Raw genomic sequence first — 25,025 nt, 5'->3', positions numbered from 1 at the left:
AGAATATAGTAATTATATCCTAAATAGTGTGGCCAGAAGGAGTAGGGAAGTGACTGACACTCTCTGTACCCTCTGGAACTGAGGAGGTCACATAGAATCATAGAATGTTAGGTTGGAAGGGATCTCAAGGATCATTTGGTCCAACCTTTCTAATATTATTTTTATATGAGATATCTCAGCACCCCACCGAGCTAAGACTTAAAACTTCCCAAAGTGGGGAAATCCAACACTTCCCCTGGGAGACCATTACAGTGTCTGAATGGCCTCATAATGAAAAATTTTCCTCTTGCGTTCAAAGAGAATCTCTCCTGGAGCAACTCCTGCTCATTGCCCCTCATCTTGTCCATGTGACCCCCTGTAAATCTTCTTTCAGTACTTTAAAGTGCTGGAGTTGCTGCCCTTTTAAGTACTGGAACATTGTAATGAGGTCTCCCCCAAGCCTTCTCTTCTCAAGACTGAGCAGACCCAGTTTTCTCATCTCAAATGCTGTGTTCAGTTTTGGGCCCCTCTCTACAAGAAAAACACTGAGGTGCTGGAGCAAGTCCAGAGAAGAGCTACCAAGATGGTGAAGAATGGAGAACAAGTCTTGTGAGGAGAGGCTGAGGGGATTGGGAATGTTCAGTTTGGAGAAAAAGAGACTGAGACCTTATTACTCTCTGTAACTTAAGCACCTGAAGGGAGGTTGTATCAAGGTGGGGGTCAGTCTCTTTTCCCAAGTAAAAAGCAATATAAGAGGAAATAGCCTCAAATTGTGCCAGGGGAGGTTTAGATGGGATATTAGGAAAAATTTCTGCAATGAAAGCATTGTCAGGCACTGCAACAGGCTGCCCAGGGAAGTGGTGGAGGTACTTATAAGATGTGAAGATGTGGCAGCTAGGGACAGGGTTTAGTGGTGGACTTGGATGTGTGCTAGGTTAACAGTAGGATTCAATGATCTTAAATATCCTTTCCAACTTAAATGATTGTATGATTCTATGACAAAGCTTCTTATGCCTTCTGCCACTACCATCTTTTCTCTTTGGAAAGCTGTCACTGGACAATTTCATTTTACCATTTCCCGGGGAGATGTGATGACTGATATTCTGGGGTTATTTCTTTTAATCATATTTTAGCAAATTATTGACTTTTAAGATGGCATCTCTGAATTGCTGGCATTTTTGGAAAAAGTACTCACTACATTAAAAAAAATAATTGATTGCTTAGGGCTTAAGTGATCCATATGCCAAGGCTTAAATATGACATTTGTTGGAGTACCAGCTATTAAAATGATGGCTTCTTGCCCAAATAATAGTTGTCTGATGCCAGTCATCATATATATTCATTATATGAAGAAGTGAATATGTGAAGGGTTGAAGGCACATCCCAGAAAAGAAGAGAATAAATCATTTCATATGTGTACTCTGAAAATAACTGGCAATTTCTGAAACATTTCTATACATGAGAGTGAAGCCAGGAATAAACTGGGATGATTTCCTTTAGAGGGATGAGTGAATGCAGTAACACAAGCAGTCCAAGTGAAATGCAGCAGCAGCAGCAGAAGGGTCTGCTCTGCAATGTCCTTGCCAGCACAGCCAAACTGAAGGCTTCTCATTCTTTTTTTTGTGTGACCATCCAAACAAGTCCTAGTCTTTGATATTATCCTTTCTTTAGTCTTTGATTTTGCTTATTCCAATAGTTTAGCATTTACTTGTCAGCTAAAAATGGCATTTACAGTGACACTACCTGCTCCTCTTGTATTGCCATAGTTCTATGAACTCTCCCTCTCATTCACACTCTGCTCTTCTCCTCCTTCCTTTTACAACATCTCAACAGCCCCCACCACATTATTTTACCATGTGAATTCCTTTGGTAGTCCTTGCCCTCAGAACAGTGTGCACAAGCAAACGTGAGGCTTTGGCAGTGCAGGCACCTCTGTGAGGAGAGGCCAGGGCTGCCCCGGCCAGATGCAGACAGTTCCAGCCAGATTCTGCCGGATCCAGCCAGATCCAGTTAGCTCCAACAGCCCCTCCACAAGGCACAGCTGGGCCTGTCACCCACGGAGATGGCACCTTTTTGAAAAACATTCTAGCTGAAGGTCAGATCTGGTAATTTAATGTCATTTTTAGGGTTATACTCCTTGTTGTTACAAGCTTTGTTTCAGATCTTGGACAATCTGCTTCCCCTCTGTTCCTTAGGCTGCCTCTCTGTGAAGAGTTAGACCATAATGAGTGCTCAGGGTAACACCAATGTTCTGCTTGACCGTGGCTCTGGCAGTACATGTGTGCTCTCCAGCACCAGAGGACATGGTGCACAATGGAAAATAAATCTTCTGCAGAGAACAGCTATAGAAGTGCCATTATTAACATGACAATGTGAAATGTCAATGGATGCTATAGACCAGCCAATCAACATGTCTATTTTTTTCATTAGCTTTTGCCAATAGCATCTCAGATGTCTATATGATGGTTAAAGTTTTGTGTGTGCTCCCACATTTTCTCTCTTTGACAAAATGTTTAAAAAATAATGAGGTATTTTCTCCAGAGCAGACGAAGAAAGCTAAGGATTATTTTGTCTAATATGAATTAGACATTATGTTAACCCATATTTAGATTAATATGGGTGCATTTCCTTCTCAAAGCTTATTTGTTCTCTCTTTCTATCATTTTTCTCTAGAAATATCGTTATCAAGATGAGGACGTTCCACATGATCATACTTTGCCTCGATTAACCCATGAAGTAAGAGGCCCAGAGCTTGTTCATGTGTCAGAGAAGAACTTGTCTCAAATAGAGAATGTCCATGGATATGTCTTACAGTCACACATTTCTCCTTTGAAGGTAGGATTGCTATTCACTGTGTCTTTGGTCTTCAAATATAAGAAAACATGCAGCACAAAATGGGAAACTTATTTTGTTATACAAAAACATAAGCTGTTTTTTCAAAGGTGTCACTGAAGATTGATTGTCCCGTGATGGGATTTTAAGACTCACTGTGTACATTGATGCTTTAATTGGCAGAGTTTTCTGTTGAGATGTAAACTTTTTGCTTTCAGTGAGATTTTTCCTTGATCAAAAATCATTCCTGGCAAATGAGCCTGGTTTTTCTGTACATTGAGAAAGTAATAATGCAGGTTCTCAGCCTCAGTTTTGTGGTGATTATTGAATAGCAGACTTCCTTTCTTGATTGTCCTTGTACAGAAATTGAAAAAAAATGCTGTAATTGTAAACATCTGATGGAATCCTAGTTTTTGTGTTTCTCAGAAAGTTGTATCAAAGTCATTAGTTATGCCTGAAAGGAAGGTCATTTGCCACTGTTCAGATTCTTACTCAAGCACTTACTGTTTTCTGAGGGTTTTTTTACAGTTCAGACTGATGCAGAGACATCTCTCTGTTAACCAAGGCAACTATCTATGCAGTATAGAAGGGAATTTTTGTTGTGTGTCTGGTGTACTCTAATATATCTTGCTTGGCAAAAGTCTTCACAGTGAACCTGCATATTAACCAAAAAGAAATCCATTCCTGAAAATAACATTTGGTCTTTAATAAGACAATAGTTTGAAGATGCTCCTAAAACGTCTCTAATGAAAGCCCTTGGAGAGATGGTACTTCTATTTCACTTTCTACTAGGCCTGGGAATCATAAAAAAAAAAAAAAAGAGTATTTACTAGAGGTGGTGATGTTCTGGGTAATGATTTCATTCTGGCAATTAACTAAGCAGCAAACAAGGTTAATGGGCTTTGGTCATTTTGGTGCTCAAACCCTGTGAAATGGGCCAAGCAGAGTGACTACAGTTTTGTTACGAGGGAAAGGAAATGTTTATTATTAAAGATTGGTGTGAATGCAGCTGGTGTTCATTGAGCCTTCATGAACTAGCCACGTGAATTAATTATCCTTTATCCTCTGTCCTCTCCTCTTGTTGTTCCTGGGTTTAGTTTGTAAATAATTTTTCATGTTTTAGCAACTTTCTGGGTCGCTTACCTAACTTGTACTGCAGAAGCCAACAGTATCAAGCAGTGATGTACCTTCTTATTCTGAAGTAGATCAACATAGTTATTTTGAAGTGATTGCTTTCATGTGGCCTTTGTGTTGAATATTAAGAATATAGTAGAGCTTCTTATTCATAAGAGTCAAAAATAGGTATTTTTCTTCACATTTGGAGACTTTCAGGTAAGGCTACAAGATCCAAGCTGATAATGTAGCAATGATGATAAAGAGCTTGTTATGAATGGAAGTGAAGGGTATGCCCAGACATCTACAGCTGCTTTAAAACAACTCTGAGCCTGGGTGACTCTTGTGGCAGAAGAAAACTGTTGTCTGCTGCTGTTTTCTGAACTGATGGGAGTAAAGGAGCTATAAAGCACTTCCTCTTGGAAATCAGTGTCTTCTGCAAGTTCTCTCCACAGTCTGATCTAAATTTATCTATTTGTTTCTTCAGATGCCTTTGAATTTTCTGCTTTCTACCTTCTGCAGTCTATGTCCTGTCTTTTAACCTTCAGTAGAGCATTAGCTCAGGAGGCTGGAGAACTTCTGCTAGAACTAATGGCACTGTGATAGCCTTCTTGTCTGACATGCCTACTTTCTGTTCACTTTTGTTTCTGGGAATTGACTGAATTCCCCACTCAGGACCTTTTTTTTTTATGGTGATTTCCACATTGTTGAGAAATAGTATTCCAAATTCTCCAAAACCCAATCAGACTTGATTGTTGTCTTGAATTTAGGCTTTTTATCCTAAAGTCTAGGATATCATTAAGTATTCCACTCTTCTCAGCAGTATTGTGTAGACACGGATGCATGGAATAATGGCTAAATCTGAGGCATACTGCCTCTCAATACATAGTGTACCTTCCTGAGGAAATGTAAATACTGGCTTTTAAAGATTTGCTGGCTAAGTGTGCCTGTAATTTAAATATTCTGTTGCCTTCTACAAGATGTGGAACTGCTGTAATGCTCTGAAGATATATATCAAATGCTGAAGTCCAAATACAGCCTGTCAACACTTAGGTGGGAAAAGACACTGGAAACATCAGTGGGATACAGCTGGCAGTAAAATTCACCTGGAGCTGTCAGCTCTGGGAAGGTTGAATCCAGTTTTCTGGATACAGGCCCTAGCATGCAGTGCAAATGGGAAATATGTGAAAGTCACAGAATCACACAATGTTAGGGGTTGGAAGGGACCCTGAGACATTGAGTCCAATCCTCCTGTCAGAGCAGGATCACCTAGTGTAGGTCACATGGGAACAGAAAGTCATGAGTTTGTATCAAGAGAAGGACCACATCATGGCCTGTGTGCTTTTGGGACTCTGCCTGCCCAACCACTCATTTAGCAAGAATGTTGTGGTAGCAGGGGGTGGCTGTCTGATTGAGTGTGCTTAATCCAGTGTCTTACTTTGTATTGCACCACCTGAATTTCACTGTGGGATCTGCAGCACCAGGGTGCACCCCTCAGCGAATTTTTGAGGCAATCTTTTGTGTTTTGTGGCTGCTAAGGGCTCTGATGTCAGCATGATTTGCCCAATGTTTTAATGTTTGAAACAGTATTGTAGCAGAAAAATATTTGAGCATAGCAACAATCTAGTTAAGATGCTTTGGAACCAAAATATTTTCCCAAGGCCAAACCATTTATCTTTCTTAATCATATCCCTTTTCCTAAGTGTCTTGAATTTGGCAGAGGAAAATGTTGTTTCCATACATTTGCTTTCATTTTGAAGGAAATCTGCAAAGATCACAGAACCATGGCGGTTGCTTCCAGCCTCCAGAACTGACCAGTACCCCCATCCCTGTCTGTAAGCCACGGGTGTTATACTTCATCTGTACAGACTGACTGCTGCCATCATCCTGAGGGTGCTCCCAATTTTCCAGTAAATTTCTTGGTTTGCATCCATAAACCAGTTTAACAGCCTGAGCACAGACTTGCACCATCACAGGTAGAAGTTCTGTGGATGGATGAAGTTCAGGGCCTGTCTACACCATAGGGCCTGTCCCCTGTGTGCATTTCTAAGTAAAATCCAGGCATTCTTGAGCAGACTTTCTAACCCTCAGGATGGGAGGGTTTGGCCCATCTTTTTTAACATGTGTGACTCAAAATGCCTGATTGCATGGAACAGATGCCTCTTGAATTTTATATCAAGTTGCTATGTACAAATTGTTAAAGAACTTGGCTGTAATATCATGTTCCAAATTATGTGGTTTGATGTAGAAATATCCTAGCAGAGCTCATGATTATCAGTTATTTTAGAAGTTCTCTTTAGACACCAAAACGTAAGAAGATTTTTCTTTAATGATCTTAATATAGTTTTGCATTCTGAGTAATCAGAAATCTAGTCCTCAGACATTCTGAAAATTTCGTTGAGACACTCAGATACTGATTAGGACAAATTCTTCTTTAGTAATGTGGATAGGATTTCTGATACTGATGTTAGGCATGTCGTGTTATTTTAAGTACCTAAAACCTAGTGTGCACTTGCCCGATTACTTCTTTTCCAAAGAAAATAAAGAGCAAGAATAGAGTTGCAAGAATAGACCATTTTTTTTACTGTTTTGTTGGTTGGTTGTATTTTCTTTTTCACTTTTGTAACTTCAGATTTCTTGCATGAACTTTTCTTCTCTACTTTTCTACTAATTTTCTTTGTGTAGCATTTCCCATACGCTGAACTGGAAAATGCTTAATTTTAGAAAGTTTCAATCTTCTTTTAAAGGCTGATCTACTATAAGTGGGGAGAAAACAGAATTTGCAACAGCTTCAGCCACTTTGAATGTCAAACCCTGAAGTTTTAAAGCAAGTTTTCAATTATGTGGCTGTATTAACATATGGGAAAATGCCAACATTGGAGAAGTTTTCTGAAAGATAGAGTTGACATTTTAGGATGATAAATGTTCTGTGCAACTTATGGAGGTCATGAAACAGTATTTTCTTTATCTGTAAAGAGAAATGTACCTCATGCAATGAAAAGATAGTTTGAAATAATTTTCTTGAACTTTCCTTAGTTTGTCACTAGATGGTGCAGTAAGCTCACACACGCTATGGAGGGTTTTCTTACACGGCTCAGAAAATGCTAATTCATTAAAAATGCATTGTTTAGAAATTAGCTGCCTTCCGAATCCCTGGTGTATTGGGGAGTCTGAATACAACACAACTATACTTGAAACTCAGACTTGTAAATTGTGCCTCTAAATGAACTTCTCTTTCCCTTCCTCCTGGGAACAAAGCTAATCAGTGTTCAGTAAAAGAAGGATAACTCTGCCTTCTGAATGAACCTTATTAATATTATTATGACTTTAGATTTGCTTTTATTTTAAGAATATTTTGATTCATTTAGATAAGCTTAAAAGTAAAAATCTATGTAAGGATCTTACATCTCCTTGGTTGCCTGAATATTTTGAATGTCAGGCTATTCAAACTATCTTCATTTCCTAGATTTATGTAAGGTTTAAGTGTAAGCATCAATGATGGTTATGCAAAATCAAGTATCCAGGTAAACTATTGTTTTGTCTTAGCCTAATATATTTTTAACAAGTAAGTTCAGAAACATCTTCAGTTGCCTCCTCTCTGATGGCCCTACTTTATAGAACAGAGGGAACTGATCTGGATATTCCTTCTTTCCTTTCTGTTCCAGAGTGCTGTCCTGCAGCTCAGCAGGTTTGCTGACAGCTTACAGAAAGTCAGGATTGATGGAATGACTTCCCAGTGGAGAGGGACAAACCATCTCCACATGGAGCTAATGGGAAATTAATTTTCTTACTGTCAATGTTAAGGTTATGCATAAATTGAGATTTGTGCTAACTGCTTGTAGAAGGAGATTTTTTTCTCCATAGCACATTGATTCCATTTGTTCTTTTCCCTCGATAATGACAAAAGCTCTTATCTTACCCACTACCTGAGATTCTCTGGATCTAACAGAGAAAAGAAGCTTTGTTTCTGCATTTGAAGCCAGATGTCTCTCTTAACCAACTCCCATCTTCTGCTGAGAATGTAGGATTTGCTTTGCATGCTTTGCAATGCTTTGCATTCTTCTTGTTGTACACCTGGAAGGTCATTCCTAGGAAGGCTCCTGGAATCTGGCATGCCCTCTGTACTGTCTTTAATGAGACATCTTTTATGTCATCTCCAAAGCCTTTCATGTCCAGGCGTGAGTCAGACCTCACTACAGGGTTGCTGTTCTCCTCTGACAAATTAGCAAAGATGCTCTGAGAAAGAGGCTCTGAGGATGATCTGGGATGATTAATTAATCTGTGAAAAATGTCTTAGCCTGAGCTTTCTGGAAACTGCAATAAAGAGTAATTTTTTGTGACTAAGAATGTAGATAAGATAAGAGGTATTTATTTGCAAATTAACATCGGCTTCAATAAAATGGAGTTCTAGAGATAATTTGCATTCATATGGTCAAAACCTTCTATGCTGAATATCTTTTTTTTTTTTTTTTTTTCATATATATTTGCAAGAGTTCCATTTCTCAATTTGAAAAGTTTTGGGACTATTTTTTTACTCTTGAGTTCTATATAAAGAATTATGTCATGGACTCAAACCTCGGTCTCTTGAATATAGCAAACTCCAAGGCTCTCATGATATTGCAATGGATCACAGAAGATATAGATTAATTTGAGATGTTGCAGCACAGAGCTGCAAAACAGCATTAGAAAAATACACTGAACAGGCCTGTGTAGCTGTTTTAAGTGAGCAACTGCAGACACAGAATCTGGTCCTGCAATAATAAATGCCTCTATCTAACACGGAACCAGATTTACACAGGAAAATCTGGCTGCTACAGTTTCAGCATTACCATGCCTGATTTTCCTGTGTAAATATAATTCCTAGTGCTTTGGGGGGGATAATAAACCCCATATATTTTTCCAGTGCTGCTGAATATTTTTAATTCCTATTACTGGGGAACAACCCTATGGTAGAGGGGAAGCTGAAATAGGGGGAAAGAGAAGGCTTGAATTTGTTTTATTTCTTGTTGTTCAGGTATGACAAAGAGTGAAGTCTGTGCTGTAGCACAGGCTGTTCTTCCAGAGAAAATATGTCGCATTTCAGAGACATTTAAGAGCCTTGATGGAGTGTGAGAGGCTGATGCTTTGTTGTAACTCAGGAACAGAAGTCTGAAGTTTTCTCCTGCAGTTAAAAAATTAATTGGGGTTATATAGAGGACATATTGATGTATGTGTGGATTTATTAACAAGCCATCTAAAATTCAATCTAGCATCCTTTTCTTTGCTTACACTGACTACATTTCAGAAGTGTAGCTAATCTGCATGAAGCATTTTTTAGCCCTAGGGTGGCTCAGCTCAGTAGCAATGATCTTATAATAATATTTTTGATCTCTGGCCTGGTAGCTTCCTAGCTTTTGTGTTTTGGAGTTGGGTTTTTTGCTGTTGGGTTTTTTTTTTCCCCTCTCTCCTTTTTGATATGCGGTTACTGGTGAACAGTAAAGACAGATACTGCAGTCTGTATCCTTCAGTGAATTCCACTGAATATTTAGTAGGTTGCTTCATTAAGATACAACACTTGTTACATGTTTAATCATGTATTGCTTTTCTCTTATCTCTTACTGTAACAGCAAATAAGCATATATCATAGATCTGTATCTGTGATCTATTTTTCTTTTTAATATAAAAATGCAATTGGATTAAAAAGACAAAAGAAAACCCACAAATGTTAGAGAAGTGGCAAAAGGAGCTGTGAATTTAAATTTTATTTCATTATAGTTCAAGGCAAAATAAGCAGCTTATAAATTAGTATTCTGAAGAATATTTTGCATCTCAATTTCATGTGGGCACGCACGTCTTTCATCTTTGTAATCCTTGTTTGACTCTAAAAGAAGTCTTTAAATGGTGCAAAATTTGAATTTTACTAATACAGAATAGTTAATAATGTTAAATAATGAAGTTAATAATGAAAAACAGTTTCTGGGTTTTGTCACCATAGCTCAGTTCATTGTTTTGTATGCTTGCTTTTTTTGCCTTGGATTTCTGATCGATAGCTTTCCACATGATTTATGTTGTTGCAGCCAGTATCTTGTTATCTTTCTAGCTTCTGACAGAATTAAAAGAAACCAGATAAAAATGCTTCTGTCAGTGGGTGATTTAATTGGAGAAATCTCAGCAACTTAAGGTAAACCTCAGGCACTGAAATCCTTTATATCTTGGTAAAATAAATGATGGTCTCTGATGGACACGAGTAAAGCAAAGTCTGACAGTATATGCCAGTCTACTATATGTTAGAATTGACTAAAGAATAAAGAAGGGGATTTTCAAAGGAATTTGAAGATGTTTTCTGGCTGTGGACACTGTTTACTTTATGAGGGCCTCCTAGGTATTGAAGGTCTTTTCAAATGTTAATCTGAATTGCAGTTTCAGGAGAATTTTCTGTTCTTGATCTACTGGGTACTTCATCCATTAGTATTAATTAGCAGTTCTATCTTTTATTCTTTTCATATGGTACATTTCTCCTTAAGGATAGTTTTATTCCTCAGTCTTACTTTTTGAAAAAAAAGGTCTTATATATTGCAAATATTTCTGGCCATGTCTCTCACTTATAAAGAAAAGAAGAGATTCAAGGAATCTTATTTTCTCCTTGTCTTTCTGTAATGGTTTGCATAGCACTAGTTACTCCTTGCTTCCCTTTAATTCACTGACCTGCTTTTTCTTGATGTATTTGCCATAAGAAATACTCATAGAATATAAAATAAAGAGAGAAATATGTACTATTGTAAAGGTGGTGGTATTTTCTATCTGAAATAAGGGAAATATATGCAATAAGTCTGTGGAACGACTACTACATGCTGTACACATAAGATTTGTGTGTTCTAAGTTCCTTTCTTCGAGTGTAGCAGTACAGGATTATCAGTATATTTGTAAAGTATCTGTCATGATGTTTGCCACCTTTCCAATGTGTTTTGTGACCTACTGATGAAAAGTGCAAAGCAGCATCTTTGCATTATTAGTCAGACTGTAGCAGGAGGGATTTTTCTCAGAGATGTCAGACAGGTTTAACACCAGTTGTTTCCCTAAGCTCAGTAGATGAAATGCCCTTCTGTCAGACTTCAGCTACTAGTGACACTTGGCAATGTACTCTACATTTTAAACGAAGCATTAAACTGCCATAATACTTTTCACTGAGGAATACCCTGATATCAGTAGATCACGGATGCTTTTATACATCCAGTGATGTGACACGTCAAAAACAAACTGGCTTTTGTCCATATCAGGTGTAAAACAAAGTACAAAGCAGAAGTTTGCAGGTCCAGAAGCTTTGGGTGGGTGCAGCCTCCAGCATTAATAGGACAGAGTCTGTTCAATTCAACCTTATGGAAGAATATCTTGGCACTGAGAAATGCTTAAATTAACACACAGTTTATTTCCAAGTATTTTCTTTTAAAAATCCTATTTCTCATGGCTCTTATTACATCTTGCTATAATGTAGTTCTGAGGGCTGTGGAGTTTTGTAAAAAACAAAAGAATTTTGGCTTTTAAAAGGAGAGAAGAACTTTCTGGTTATTTTTTTCCAAGTCTTTTCAAGAATTTAGTCTCAATAGTTTTAGAGATTAATATCTTATAACATCTTGGTATCAATAGCTAACTGAGACTTCTAGGATTTTCAAATGGAAAATGTTTTGAGGTTTTTTCCACTTGGTTCCCTCCAGCATATCTATTTCAGCAGATCCTGCTACTTGCTTTCTAATAATCTAAAGGCAATAGTGCTACTGAGACTGATGCAATTGGGGGAAATGTTGAAAAGTATTGATCAGGCTTGATTTCCCACACTACTTTTTACTGTTTTCCGACTTCTTATGGTATTGACTCTCTTTTCCTTAGCTAACCAGTGTACCTTTACTTCGTTACTTTTTCTGAATTCTGAACTGTCTTCAGGATCCATTCCTGTATTTCTCCTTTCTTCTTCACTTTTCTGTTATATCCATTCCTCCACCTACACATGGATCTTGTTAATACTGCATGCAAGCCACCCACCAAGGATAGGTTTGTACCAGGTAACTGCTAAATTGTAAGGATTAATGACATTCTTGTTCAAGGTCATTCTTGTTCAAGGCAATTGCACTCATGTGGATCATTTTGCTTTTTGGCTGCTTTGAGAGAACAGAAGAAATGTTTCACCCTGCCACCCCTTTGTTGTGCAATATGAAACAGCAATATGAAACATACTTGAACATTATCAAGGCCAGTGGCTCACAGTTGCCCACAGAAATGGTGCCTCTCTGACCAGCTTCTATTCTACTAAGTCTTACAGAAGCTCTGAGCCACAGTAAATGCAATTGATTTTTTACACCAACAGACTCAAGTACACCAAATTGCATCTGCTATCTTCCAACATGATCAGAACATTTTTTTATTTTTCCATCCATGAGCTCACAGTTAGCCCTTTAGGTTAAAATGTATTATGGAGAAAATAACAGCATTCTCAAAGAAAATGTACCTTTTTTTCAAAGCCTCCCTTCCCCTGCAGTTATAATAAACATTTCCTGGGTTTCTGTACTGGATTTAATCATCCCTCAGTGGTTGAAGTTTGTGGTTTCAAATAAAAAAATCATTAGACCTGATAATTGAATTAATAAAATTATTATAACGGACAACATGATATAGGAAAGGCTGAAAGGAGTAATGGTGTTTTCAACAAATAAAGAAGTTTCTGCTTTGAAGTTAGTGTCACAAATTGTGTCTTTGATCAAGAAGATGTGCAAATGCCAAGCAGGGAAATAGAATTCTCAGTTATAATACATAGCATGTGAGTATAAAGGCTTATATTCATTACTGGGAATTGGCCAAAATAGCTCAAAGTTGACAACTTAACACTCAGCCGCTGTTGAGACCATCACCCAACTTCTGAGGACCAGGCTTGCATCCAATCTTGCATTCAAATGGCTGCTGTTCCATCTTCAGCAGTAGTTAGGCAGTTGTTTTTCTTTACTATTTTGAAACATCTCTGCAAACTGAGCAGATCTGAATTGAATTAGAGGTTTCAGCTGAAACTGGGTTGTTTTGGGTTTTTTTAGGTTCTTGGAGATGTGATGTTTACTTAAGGCAAATGGGAATGGCTATGGCAAAGTACATACAAGGGTGTTTCTGTAATGTCAGAGAATGTCTGAAAAACTGTCTCAAGCAATCTCTGTTAAAACACTCTAACACTCCTCTTCTAAAAGTACTTTTTACCTACAGTCTCCTAAAGATACCCGAATTAGTGAATTGAAACCCTGTCTCTATTTTGGAGTGTAAACTGGGCCACAAGGACTACTAAACACCTCAAAGACTAGTAAAGAGACAGAGCTGCATATAAAGAGAAAGGTAGCAATCAACTCGAGCAGAGCAATATATCAGTACTGATGTTTGTATACAGTAGACAAGAAGTGTTGAAAAAAAAATAACCATCAGTATGTCATCATATTACTGCTATTGAAAAAGTGAAGTGTTGGGATTCCTTTGGAAAACTCAATTTACCTCCTGTATTCTCCTTCTGCACTTCACATACTGGGAATTTCCACTTTTTATGCCTTAGTAGGACTGTGTGTGTTTTTGCCTAGGGGCTGTATCTTCCTCATTTGAGGAGCTGCACATTAAACTAATTTTACATTCTAGCTACAGAGATGGATGGTTCCCAACACAGATGTAGCTTTCAGGCCTGAACGGCTTAGAAACTCAACCTACTCGGTTGAACTACAGAGCCATGGGAGATATATATCTACGGCTTTCAATAACTTTTCATACACTGACTTGATCATGGCACCTTTTCTTTTCATATTTTCTTGCTGAAGTAGAATGAGTCAGCAGCTGAGTTCTCATTCCAGGTCGTTGTAACAGACTGGAGAGGATCTGAGCTACCTTGGAGCTAGATGAAATGCAGCAGGGTAGAGAAATAGCTGAGGAATATGTAACCCAGCTTTTGTCTGATCTTAGCTTCCCTGTCTCACAGAATCATAGAATCATAGAATCATAGAATTGGCTGGGTTGGAAGGGACCTCAGAAATCATCAAGTCCAACACTTGATCCACTACCACTGCAGTTACTAGACCATGGCACTGAGTGTCACAGCCAGTCTCTTTTTAAATATCTCCAGGGACGGAGAATCCACTACTTCCCTGGGCAGCCCATTCCAATGCCTGATCACCCTCTCCCTAAAGAAATTCTTTCTAATATCCAATCTAAACCTCCCCCGGAAGGCCTTAAGACCGTGTCCTCTTGTCTTGCTGAGAGTTGCCTGGGAAAAGAGACCAACTCCCACCTGGCTACAATCTCCTTTCAGGTAGTTGTGGAGAGTGATGAGGTCTCTTCTGAGCCTCCTCTTCTCCAGGCTAAACAGCTCCAGCTCCCGCAGCCTCTCCTCATAGGATCTGTGCTCGAGTCCCTTCACCAGCCTGGTTGCCCTCCTTTGGACCCGCTTCAGAACCTTGATGTCCTTCCTAAACTGGGGGGCCCAGAACTGGACACAGTACTCGACGTGTGGCCTAACCAGCCACCAGTCTCACTCCAAGAAACTAAAAAACAATAAATGACTTACCATTTTTTCATTTCATGCTTCCAGTACAAGAGTTTTGTAGGAAAATATATATTAAAAATAGCTGAGTGTGAGGAACCATGAGAACAGAGGTTGGCAGGCAGTGGCTGAGGTGTGCATTGGTATAAGCCACTAGAGGGAAAGAAGCACAAACAGTTAAAATGATGTGAGATATTTGAAAATATCTTAGAATTTACATTTTGCTACCTGACAGCCGTATTTGACTTTGTAATTCTTTTAACTCCACACATCAGACCATTGGTATGTCTGCAATGTTATTTAAACGTATTTCTTTTGACAGTATCTAATATTAGGGATGAATAAACTATACTATCTGCATAGAGATCATCTCAGCTTTTCTGATTTTTAACCCAGTTTTAGCTATCTTAATGCAGATATTTCAGGCAATTGGAACCCAGGTTTTATTCAAGTTATTCAATTAAGCTGAAATTGCTTGTAATGTAGTGCCATAATTGTAGCAGAGGCATCGCTGGAAGATGGAAAGTAGGTGACTTACTAATTAAATCCTTCTGAACTTCAGTAATTTAATATTTGAAGGAGGCTGAGCCACTATAGTGTCTGCTCACTGCATTGCCACTGGGAGTTATAGAGGTGGAAATCTTAACAAAAAATAGTATCCTCCAAATGATTTTTGCTGGACTTGCGTGACTGAAATTAGGGGTTTGTTAGTATTGTTCAGCCATTCTAGATACAAACATGGTGGGTCAAATCTGTCCGTGGGAGAAGTTTCTGCAGGCTTCAGTAAGATCATGTGTGGGTGGGTAAGTACAAATTTTTCCCAAACACTGCTGAACCCAGGCATGATGGTTGTGTTTACATATAATCTTGAAAAGCCAGATTCTTTCATATTCAGGCTTTTGGGAAAAGTAGGTTTCAGCCTAATTTAAGCAGAATACAGCTCCCTTTGATTTTTCAGCAAACTGTAAGCCACAGACTCTTTCAAAATCTTCTTGAGAATCTCATCTGATAATAAAATGAGAGATGTGGGAGAGGATGAAAATCATCCGTTCTTGGAGTCACCTTCCTGTAGCACAGCTCAGAACACCTTATCTTTCCTACATCAAGATTACTGACCAGGTTCTTAGTGAATTCCTTCCAGGCCCCTGAATACATTAAAGCAAATATTCCACTGCCCTTCTCATTATAGCTATCAGTAATGATCTAAGCAGGACTGGTCCAGAGATTTCTCCCTAGATGCATATTCTTTCCAAGCCTCCTAATTCAGTCCAAATGATGATGATGATTATTTAGGTTATAGTATTACCCAGGGGCTATGATTGTAGAACAGGGTTCCATTGTCCTAAGCACTGTACAGACAAGGAAAAACTTAAATGTTGTGATACCATGGAGTTACCCAAGCTAAAACCTGCACAAGTGAGCAAAAATTAATAGGAATCCTTGTGTAAATTCAAATTTTATATATTAAGTATCTTACTATAATGAAATAATATCTGCTTTTTAACACTTGTATAATTCCTCAGTAATTTCTTTAGCTAAAGATGTTCATGTCTTGAGGCTGAATAAGAGACCAGTGCTATACTATTACATTTATTGGTTTTTTCCCATTAGCACTGTACTGATGCTTTGCATTTTAGTGAGTTAGAAAAACATGGACAAATATACATATTTTGAAAAAAATCCCCTGGGAGTTAATTGAAAAAGGTTTTGAGGATAGAGTCACTTTTTAACTAAAGAGACCGAAGTAGTAAGACTCTGCCATGATTGCCTAATGTAGAATCTAACCCCCTAACTAACACACCACTACTCACTTACTGTGTTAATTAATTAAGGCCCTTGATTTAATTCTGCACACGTGTTGAACTCAGTTGATGAGTGTTACTATACTTTCAATGAGATGAGTATTTCAACATAATTCATCACAATGGTTAGTATAAATGACTTATGTTAATTATGGTGGGTTGAATGCTTTGTTAAGAAGCTTAAGTTATAACTTGAGGGTGTTTGGTGCATCCTTGTGTGGACCCTTTGAAGGGACACCCATCTGCACCTCTCCTCACAAATCCTGTCTGCTGATGTTTGTTGGCTTACTAGGTGTGATATTGAAGATCTATGATTGGTAGACAGTCTAATTCAAATTCTTCATTATGTATTAGAGCATGATAGTTATTACTTAGTAATGGGTTTAGTGTTCTGACACTGCCTTCTGAGAGCACAAGTGGAGCACCGTGTACTCTTAATTCTGTTCTCTAGAAATGTCTTGGGAGTGGCAGTGGCATTTGAACCTGTAAAAAGATCTTACTAAGAAGAAAGAAGCCAATAATTTGCTATATTAACTGAGAAGTTCTTAGGACTTTCCACTGTATGGAAAATCAAAATGCAGAATTTTTCAAAGGGTTTTTATACTCTGGTAATGCATTCTCTTCCTCTCAAACTGCTTGTTTTATTGGGCAGTCAGTGTCTTTCCCTGTGTGGTCTCCGAATAACTCCTTTAAAATCTGTTTGACTCTGGAGAAGGAGCTTAGATTTCTTTGCTGAGGCACACAGTGGTAGAAGCTACCCAAGCAGTTGCATCTAGAGGAAGTAACAGCATTTGAGGAAAAATTAAAAAGATGAGGAAAGGAAATATTATTCTTCATGCTTTTAATCCCACCCCCATCCCTAAACCTAATCTTTCTATGCTTTGCATCTACCCTCAAACTCACACTCTTTTTGCAAATATTACATACACCACCACTAGAAATAGGGAAAGTTCTGGGGTCACTGGACAACAATGGTTTGCAATGCTAATATTGCTAAGGGATTAATTAGTGTAGGTGCAGTGCCAGACACATGTTGACCCTGTGCATTCATGCTGTCTGTCTCTCACAGTCTTATCTATTCTTCTGGAGTGTTAAGGTCACGGAGTAGGAAACTGCCACCGTCTTGTCCTCATTATCTTTTCTTAGCCTTGGACTACCAAATTCAGTGGCTCTTCTGCAGCCATGGGAGGGCTTCAGAGGTCCAAATCACTCAATATTCTCAGGACTCTGTAGGTGCTTTAGTTCTAGAAGCAAAGAAGTGTATTTGCTCGGTAGAGTCTCTTTTCCAGAATTTTTCAGTAATTTAACTCTTGATTTCTTAGGAGTTTATGGTATTATATATTTGAAGATTAAAAAAAAAGCAGACAAAAATCTTTCTCACTAACAGGCAGTATTAGTTATACAGAATAAAATGGCTAATGGGTAGTTAAACTGTGCAGTGTCACAGCTGTTGCATTTAGAGAACTGGATGGCAGCAAATGTTTATCTGTCTTTTAAGGAACACTAGGGATGATCTTGGGAACTGAACATTAAAAAAATCTGTGCCAGATACTTCTAACGAGATAAATGTAATGGGATCAGAACAAACCAGAACAGCTTCTGTAAAGACGAAAACATGTTTCTTTTAATTTAATGGAATCTCTGATAGTGTCATTAAATTAGTAATAAGTGGGAAATAGGCTGGACTCATTTATTTGTGCTTATTAAATATCTTTAATAAAGACCTATTGTTCTAAGCCACTAAGGAAAGAAATTGTTTCTGAAAATAAAATACCAAGGAAGATTAGAATCTAAGTAATCAAAACAATTGAGAGAAATGAATGGACTATTTGCAATATAGCAAAAGAGAAGCTAAGATTATTCTAAGACAGCCTAGTCCAGGGAAAGTCTGTGCACATTTTAAAATCTGTCTTAGACTGGGCTATAGAAATACAAATACTGTAATTATTTATAAGGGAAATAGCTAAACAGGCACAGGACAATTTGCAGACAAATTTGGCACACAATTATTCTGGACAGTGAAAAAAAGACAAAGCTGTAAGACATTTCAGATGAATTAAACATATCTAGAAGAAAAGGCAGATGATAAAGTGTAATTTTGAAAAATATGCATATCAACAATGGCAGGGGAAACAATTTACTCATACATACTAAATTAACTGGTTTAGAGGTGGTTTATAGCTTTGTGGGTGAATCTAAGTATACTAGTGACTGAATTTACTAAGTAAAATATTTACAGATGAAAGGCAAAATTCAATAACTAAAATACTGGAAACATACTGTCAGTAGTTCTGTAATCTAAAGCATTTAAAAATGGAAAAGGAAAAGAAAATACACAGATAGCAATGGAAAAATACAAAAGAGTATTATGTGTGTGTGTATTCTGAAGAAAATACTGTGTTAGGCCATGATTTTGGCCCCTTTCTCTGATTTTCTTCCCCTTTGGTTATTTTCAAAAAAATCTGAGACAGGTCAGCAGTTGAAAAGAAATTACTATGATTTCCATAAAAAGAGGAAACCAAATAAAGGAAAGAGATAGCAGAAACCCATCTGATGTTAGATCAGCAAATCAATCCAGGTAAGTCTGAGAGAGGGCAGATTGAGAGAGAAGGAGAGAAAACATGAGATTTCCACTACAGAAGAAACTTCTGTTGGAGTTAACACCTTCTTAGACATCAGACTTCAACAACACAACTCAAAGCCACAGGAAGGGGGACTTCCCATGGTGCTCATGGGTCTATTAGTTTGAAATCTGAAAATATTTCATGAGAAAACAGGAAAAATCAGGACCTTTTAAGACAGGAGATTAAAAAGAACATCTGAACCATATGCAGTAGTGCACATGAATAGGCAATCATATTTTAGCAAAGTTTCCAGTTCAGCTGCAGAGTACAATTCATGTTGCTGTTCCATAAGTCTCTCTCTGATGAAACAGGGTTCTGCTTAATAGAATGTAATTACCTGTCATATGTAACCTTTTCAAGGTTGTGCAGATTGGAAGCTTCAGAAATCTGCTAGCTCAGTGGTACTTTCTGGAATCTGCAGAAGGAAAAAGAAAACAACTACAGCGTTTGAAATTTGTTCTTAGGGGGTGAATTAGGCACACTAAACTCTAAGATGGGCTTAAACGTTGCAAGTTTTTAAAAATTGTTGAAGATTTTCTTTTATTTGTTGTATTTTCATTCCTGGATTCAAAGGTCTTGTAGTAAATGAAACTATAAAACATGTTACTGTGTAAAAAGAATGAATTCCCTATATATCCCCTATATATATCCCCTAATATATTCCCTATATATAATGAATTCCCTAAATATCTCCATCCCTGGAGATATTTAAAAAGAGACTGGATGTGGCACTCAGTGCCATGGTCTAGCAACCGCAATGGTGGTAAAAGGGTTGGACTCGATGATCTCTGAGGTCCCTTCCAACCCAGCCAATTCTGTGATTCTGTGATTCTGTGATAATTACATACCTCCAACTCACCAGAAATGAATATTCACATCAGTGAGAGTATGGTCTTAAATTTTTACAAGTGAAACCTAAGGACTGTTTTCAGCTCCTTGCAATTCACTCATGCACAAGAACGTCCACTTCCATTTTCCATTATATTTTTATACCAGAGATATATACTCATTGCACATAAAATAAAGTGTTACAGGTGTATATCACTTGAAACTTTGCTTGTGAATTTTATCACACATTTTTGTCATTCTCTGACTAAAACTTCAAAATATTTTCAAATAATTGAGAACAACTTGTATCTGGAACATTCTGTAAGAACAATATTGCCTTTCTGCATCATTGATGAAATCATACATTTAGAGGAACAAAACATTTTAGTGGAAGTTGTCTGTTCACTATTTTCATTTGGTGAAAGCTGGTGATAATCATCTTGTTAAGCCAGAAATAAATGGAAGGAGTAATCCTCATGTCTTATGGGTCACACAGATGTTAACTTGCTTCAGAGTTACTGCTATAAAGCAAACAGAATTCTGAGATTTTTCCTATCAGTTTGCTAGTCTCAAGAAAGCTAAACAAACAAGAAAAAAAGCAACCCTACAAGATGGTAATACATTCTTGTGGGTTTTGCTATACCATTTGACACTAATTGTTCTGGAAGCCTGCTGAAATCATGAAACATACCGTGATCTTCTGGAATATTTAAGGAGATGTATCAGGTTTGAATATGGGGAAAAAATTATTAAGTTTTCTTCTTTCTAAGTCATATGGCTGCAGCAAAACTATAATTCCCAGTGGAAAAAAAAAATCCCCAGGTGCATATTTATTTAGAGAAATTATAGCTTACAGCTAAGAATATAACTATGTGGAGTGTTTACCATGAGTACAGATGGTGACATTTTTAATAGTAAATTTGCTTAAAAAACCTGCTTTGTTTTTACCTTAAAACACCCTGCCATTTGAATTCAAAGTCAAACAAATCATTTTACCTTAATAAAGCAGAAGAAAAAACCCCAGAAATAATATTGTTTTCTATTGACATGCTTAATGTAAGGTTTGTTTTGAAAAAGTCAGAACATTTTATTTCAAAGCTTCAACATAGATTCCAACTTGTCTTTTTAAAACTGGCATTCCAGAATGGAACAACATACTCAAAAATAAGCATAGCTGAAGAAATAATGTTCCTCTTTCCATGTAAAAACTTTTGTATTGGACCAAATGAAATATTCCATGACCTGCTTCCTGTCTTTGTCTTGATATTGAATGAATAATCCATTATTTGAACAATTTTGCAGGCAATATGTGACAAAATATGTATTGAATTTCTGAGAATGCAAGTTTAGATTTCATAGAGTCATAGAATCATAGAATCACAGATTAGTTTGGGTTGGAAGGGACCTGGTTTCTTCATGGGCAAGGACACCTCCCACCATACCATGTTGATCAAGGCCCCATCCAACCTGGCCTTGAACACTTCCAGGGAGGGTGCAGACACAAATTCCTTGGGAACCCGTCTTACCACCCTCAAATTAAAGAATTTCTTAACCTAAGACTCCCCTGTCCAGGTTTCAAACCATTTCCCTTTGTCCTCTCATTACACACCCCTGTAGAAAGCCCGACCTCAGCTTTCTTGTAGGCCCCCTTCAGGTACTAGGATGTTGCTGTAAGATCACCAAACTTGGAAAGTTTGGAACTTTATTTTGATTTATGAAGATATAGAATAAAAGTAACTTTCACACTTTGACTACAAACAATTTCCACACTGAGTACTGTGAATTCTAGAGCAATAAACTGTGAAGGTATGCAATGCAACACCTATGTTTGACTTTTGCAAAATATGAAGTTTTGCCACATAAATACTGCATTCTGGTCTTGGAAGGATATGTTGGGTCATTTGATAAATATTTCATAGAATCATAGAATCCTAGGGGTTGGAAGGGACCTCAAAAGATCATCTAGTCCAACCCCCCCTGCCAGAGCAGGGCCACCTAGAGTACATCGTGCAGGAACGTGTCCAAGCGGGTTTTGAATGTCTCCAGTGAAGGAGACTCCACGACCCCCCTGGGCAGCCTGTTCCAGGGCTCTGTCACCCTTACAGTAAAAAAATTTTTTCGAATATTCAACTTGAACCTCCTGTGCTCCAATTTACACCCATTACCCCTTGTCCTATCACTGGTCATCACTGAGAAAAGCCTAACTCCATCTCCCTGACACTCACCCCTTACATATTTGAAAACATTGATGAGGTCACCCCTCAGTCTCCTTTTCTCCAAACTAAAGAGACCCAGCTCCCTCAGCCTTTCCTCATAAGGGAGATGTTCCACTCCCTTAATCATCTTAGTAGCTCTGCGCTGGACTCTTTCAAGCACTTCCCTGTCCTTCTTGAACTGAGGGGCCCAGAACTGGACACAATACTCCAGGTGCGGCCTCACCAATGCAGAATAGAGGGGGAGGAGAACCTCTCTTGACCTACTAACCACACCCTTTCTAATGCACCCCAGGATGCCATTGGCCTTCTTGGCCACAAGGGCACATTGCTGGCTCATGGTCATCCTCTTGTTAACCAGGACCCCCAGGTCTCTTTCACCTACACTGCTCTCCAGCAGGTCAGCCCCCAACCTATACTGGGACATTGTGTTGTTCTTCCCCAAATGCAAAACTCTACGCTTCCCCTTGTTGAACTTCATCATGTTTCTCTCTGCCCAACTCTCCAGCCTGTCTAAGTCTCTCTGAATGGCAGCACGGCCTTCCGGTGTGTCAGCCACTCCTCCCAGCTTAGTGTCATCAGCAAACTTGCTGAGGGTACACTCTATACCCTCATCCAAGTCGTTGATGAAGATATTGAACAACACCGGTCCCAGTACCGACCCCTGAGGGACTCCACTAGTCACACACCTCCAACCAGATTCTGCCCCATTGACTACAACTCTCTGACTCCTTCCTTTCAACCAGTTCCTGATCCACCTCACTACCTGATCACCAAACCCATACTTGGTCAACTTATCTACAAGGATGCTGTGAGAGACGGTGTCAAATGCTTTACTGAAATCAAGATAAACCACATCTACCGCTCTTCCATCATCTATCCACCTAGTAATTTCCTCATAGAAGGCTATGAGGTTAGTCAAACATGATTTACCCTTGATAAAACCATGCTGACTGCTCTTGATGACCCCCATGTCCTTGATATGCCTGGAGATAGTGACAAGAACAAGTTGTTCCATCACCTTTCCAGGGATGGAGGTGAGGCTGACCGGTCTATAGTTACCCGGGTCCTCCTTCTTGCCCTTCTTGTAGACTGGAGTGACATTTGCTATTCTCCAGTCCTCAGGCACCTCTCCTGTTACCCATGACTTACTGAAGATGATGGAGAGTGGCCTAGCAATGACCTCCACCAGCTCCCTCAGCACCCTTGGATGCATTCCATCTGGACCCATCGACTTATGGATGTCCAGATTACTCAGCTGATCCCTAACCCAATCCTCATCTACTACGTCAAATTCCTTATCTATCTTGACTACTTCTGGGGCTAAATGAATCTGGGGCTCATGTGGAAACCCTGCAGGAGTAAAGACAGAGGCAAAGAAGGCGTTCAGCACCTCTGCCTTCTTTATATCCTCTGTCACCAGGGCTCCCATCTCATCCCTTAGTGGGCCAATATTGCCTCTAGCGTTAGTTTTACTAGCTATGTATTTGAAAAAGCCCTTTCTATTATCCTTAACCTGACTTGCAAGGTTAAGTTCCAAGGAGGCCTTAGCTTTCCTAATTGCCTCCCTACATCCTCTGACGACAGTCCTGTATTCCTCCCAAGTGACCAACCCCCCCTTCCATGATCTGTAGATTTTCCTTTTCCACTTAAGTTTTCCCAGCAGTTCCTTTTTTAACCATGCTGGTCTCCTAGCTCCCTTACTAGATTTCCTAACAACCATAGGGATGCTCTGATCCTGTGCTTGCAAATAGTGGTCCTTGAATGTTGACCAGCTATCTTGAGCCCCTTTATCTTCTAACACCCTGTCCCATGGGATTTCTCTTAACAGTTGATTGAGGAGGCCAAAGTTTGCCCTGTGGAAGTCCAGGGTTTTGGTCCTACTGGGTATTCTGTTCCTTCCACACAGGATCCTGAACTCTACCATCTCATGATCACTGCAGCCAAGGCTGCCATTGACCACCACTTCTTCGACAAGGCCCTCCTTGTTGGTTAGTATAAGATCCAGCAGCGCTCCTCTTCTAGTCGGCTTGTCCACCATCTGCATTAAGAAGTTATCATCAATGCACTGGAGGAACCTCCTAGACTGTGAAAGGCTGGCTGTGTGAGTCAACCAGCAGATATCAGGGTAGTTAAAATCCCCCATGAGGACTAGGGACTGAAGTTGTGAGGCTGCTTTCAGCTGCCTGTAGAAGGCCTCATCAACCTCTTCGCCTTGATCAGGAGGTCTGTAGTAGACCCCCACAACTGTGTCACCCACACCAGCCTGCCCCTTAATTCTTACCCACAGACTTTCAACTTGCCCCTCATCAGCCCCTGCACAAAACTCAACACATTCTAGTTGCTCTCTCACATAAAGAGCAACTCCACCACCTCGCTTCCCCGCCCTATCTTTCCGAAAAAGCACATAACCATCCATGGCCACATTCCAGTCATGTGACCTATCCCACCATGTCTCTGTTATCGCTACCAGATCATAACCCTTAGCCCGTACACTGACCTCTAACTCTTCTTGCTTATTCCCCATGCTGCGTGCATTAGCATACAGACATTTCAGGAAACAAACAGAGCACACTGGTGGGACTAAATCCTTCCTAGACCAACTGCCTTTGGGCCCTGGTTTGTTCTTCTTGTGTTTGTCCCTAACAGACCCAGTTTTCTCCCCTTCCCCCTTCACATCTAGTTTAAAGCTCTCTCAATGAGCCCTGCTAAGTCCTGCCCCAAAAGCCTCTTCCCCCTCTGGGACAGGTGCATCCCACCTGTCACCACCAGGCCAGGTGTCTCATATAGCATCCCATGATCAAAAAAACCAAAACCCTGTCTTTGGCACCAGTCTCTTAGCCACTCATTGACCTGTAGACTCTTCCTATATACCTCCCCACCCATTCTTACAGGAGGGATGGAGGCAAACACTACTTGTGCTCCAGACCCCCTAACTAGCCGTCCCAGGGCCCTGAAGTCACTCTTCATTGCCCTTACATTTCTTGTGATAATTTCATCACTGCCAATCTGAAAAATCAGCAGTGGATAGTAATCAGAGGGACCCACAAGATTAGGGAGTTTCCTTTTAACATCTCTAATCCGAGCCCCAGGGAGGCAGCAG

General features: G+C 39.1%; 1 protein-coding gene across 1 annotated transcript in view; it reads left to right on the top strand.

The window, feature by feature from the left end:
• The window catches only part of DLG2 (discs large MAGUK scaffold protein 2), a 967,325-nt gene that overhangs the window by 443,031 nt on the left and 499,269 nt on the right, over window positions 1–25,025 (top strand). The window contains 1 exon segment of the mRNA XM_030469255.1: window positions 2,653–2,814. Within this exon segment, the coding sequence (XP_030325115.1) occupies window positions 2,653–2,814 (162 nt within the window).

The sequence above is a fragment of the Calypte anna genome, chromosome 1 (genome assembly GCF_003957555.1).
Source record: "Calypte anna isolate BGI_N300 chromosome 1, bCalAnn1_v1.p, whole genome shotgun sequence".
Taxonomy (NCBI): domain Eukaryota; kingdom Metazoa; phylum Chordata; class Aves; order Apodiformes; family Trochilidae; genus Calypte; species Calypte anna.
This window is presented reverse-complemented; position numbering and strand designations above follow the sequence as displayed.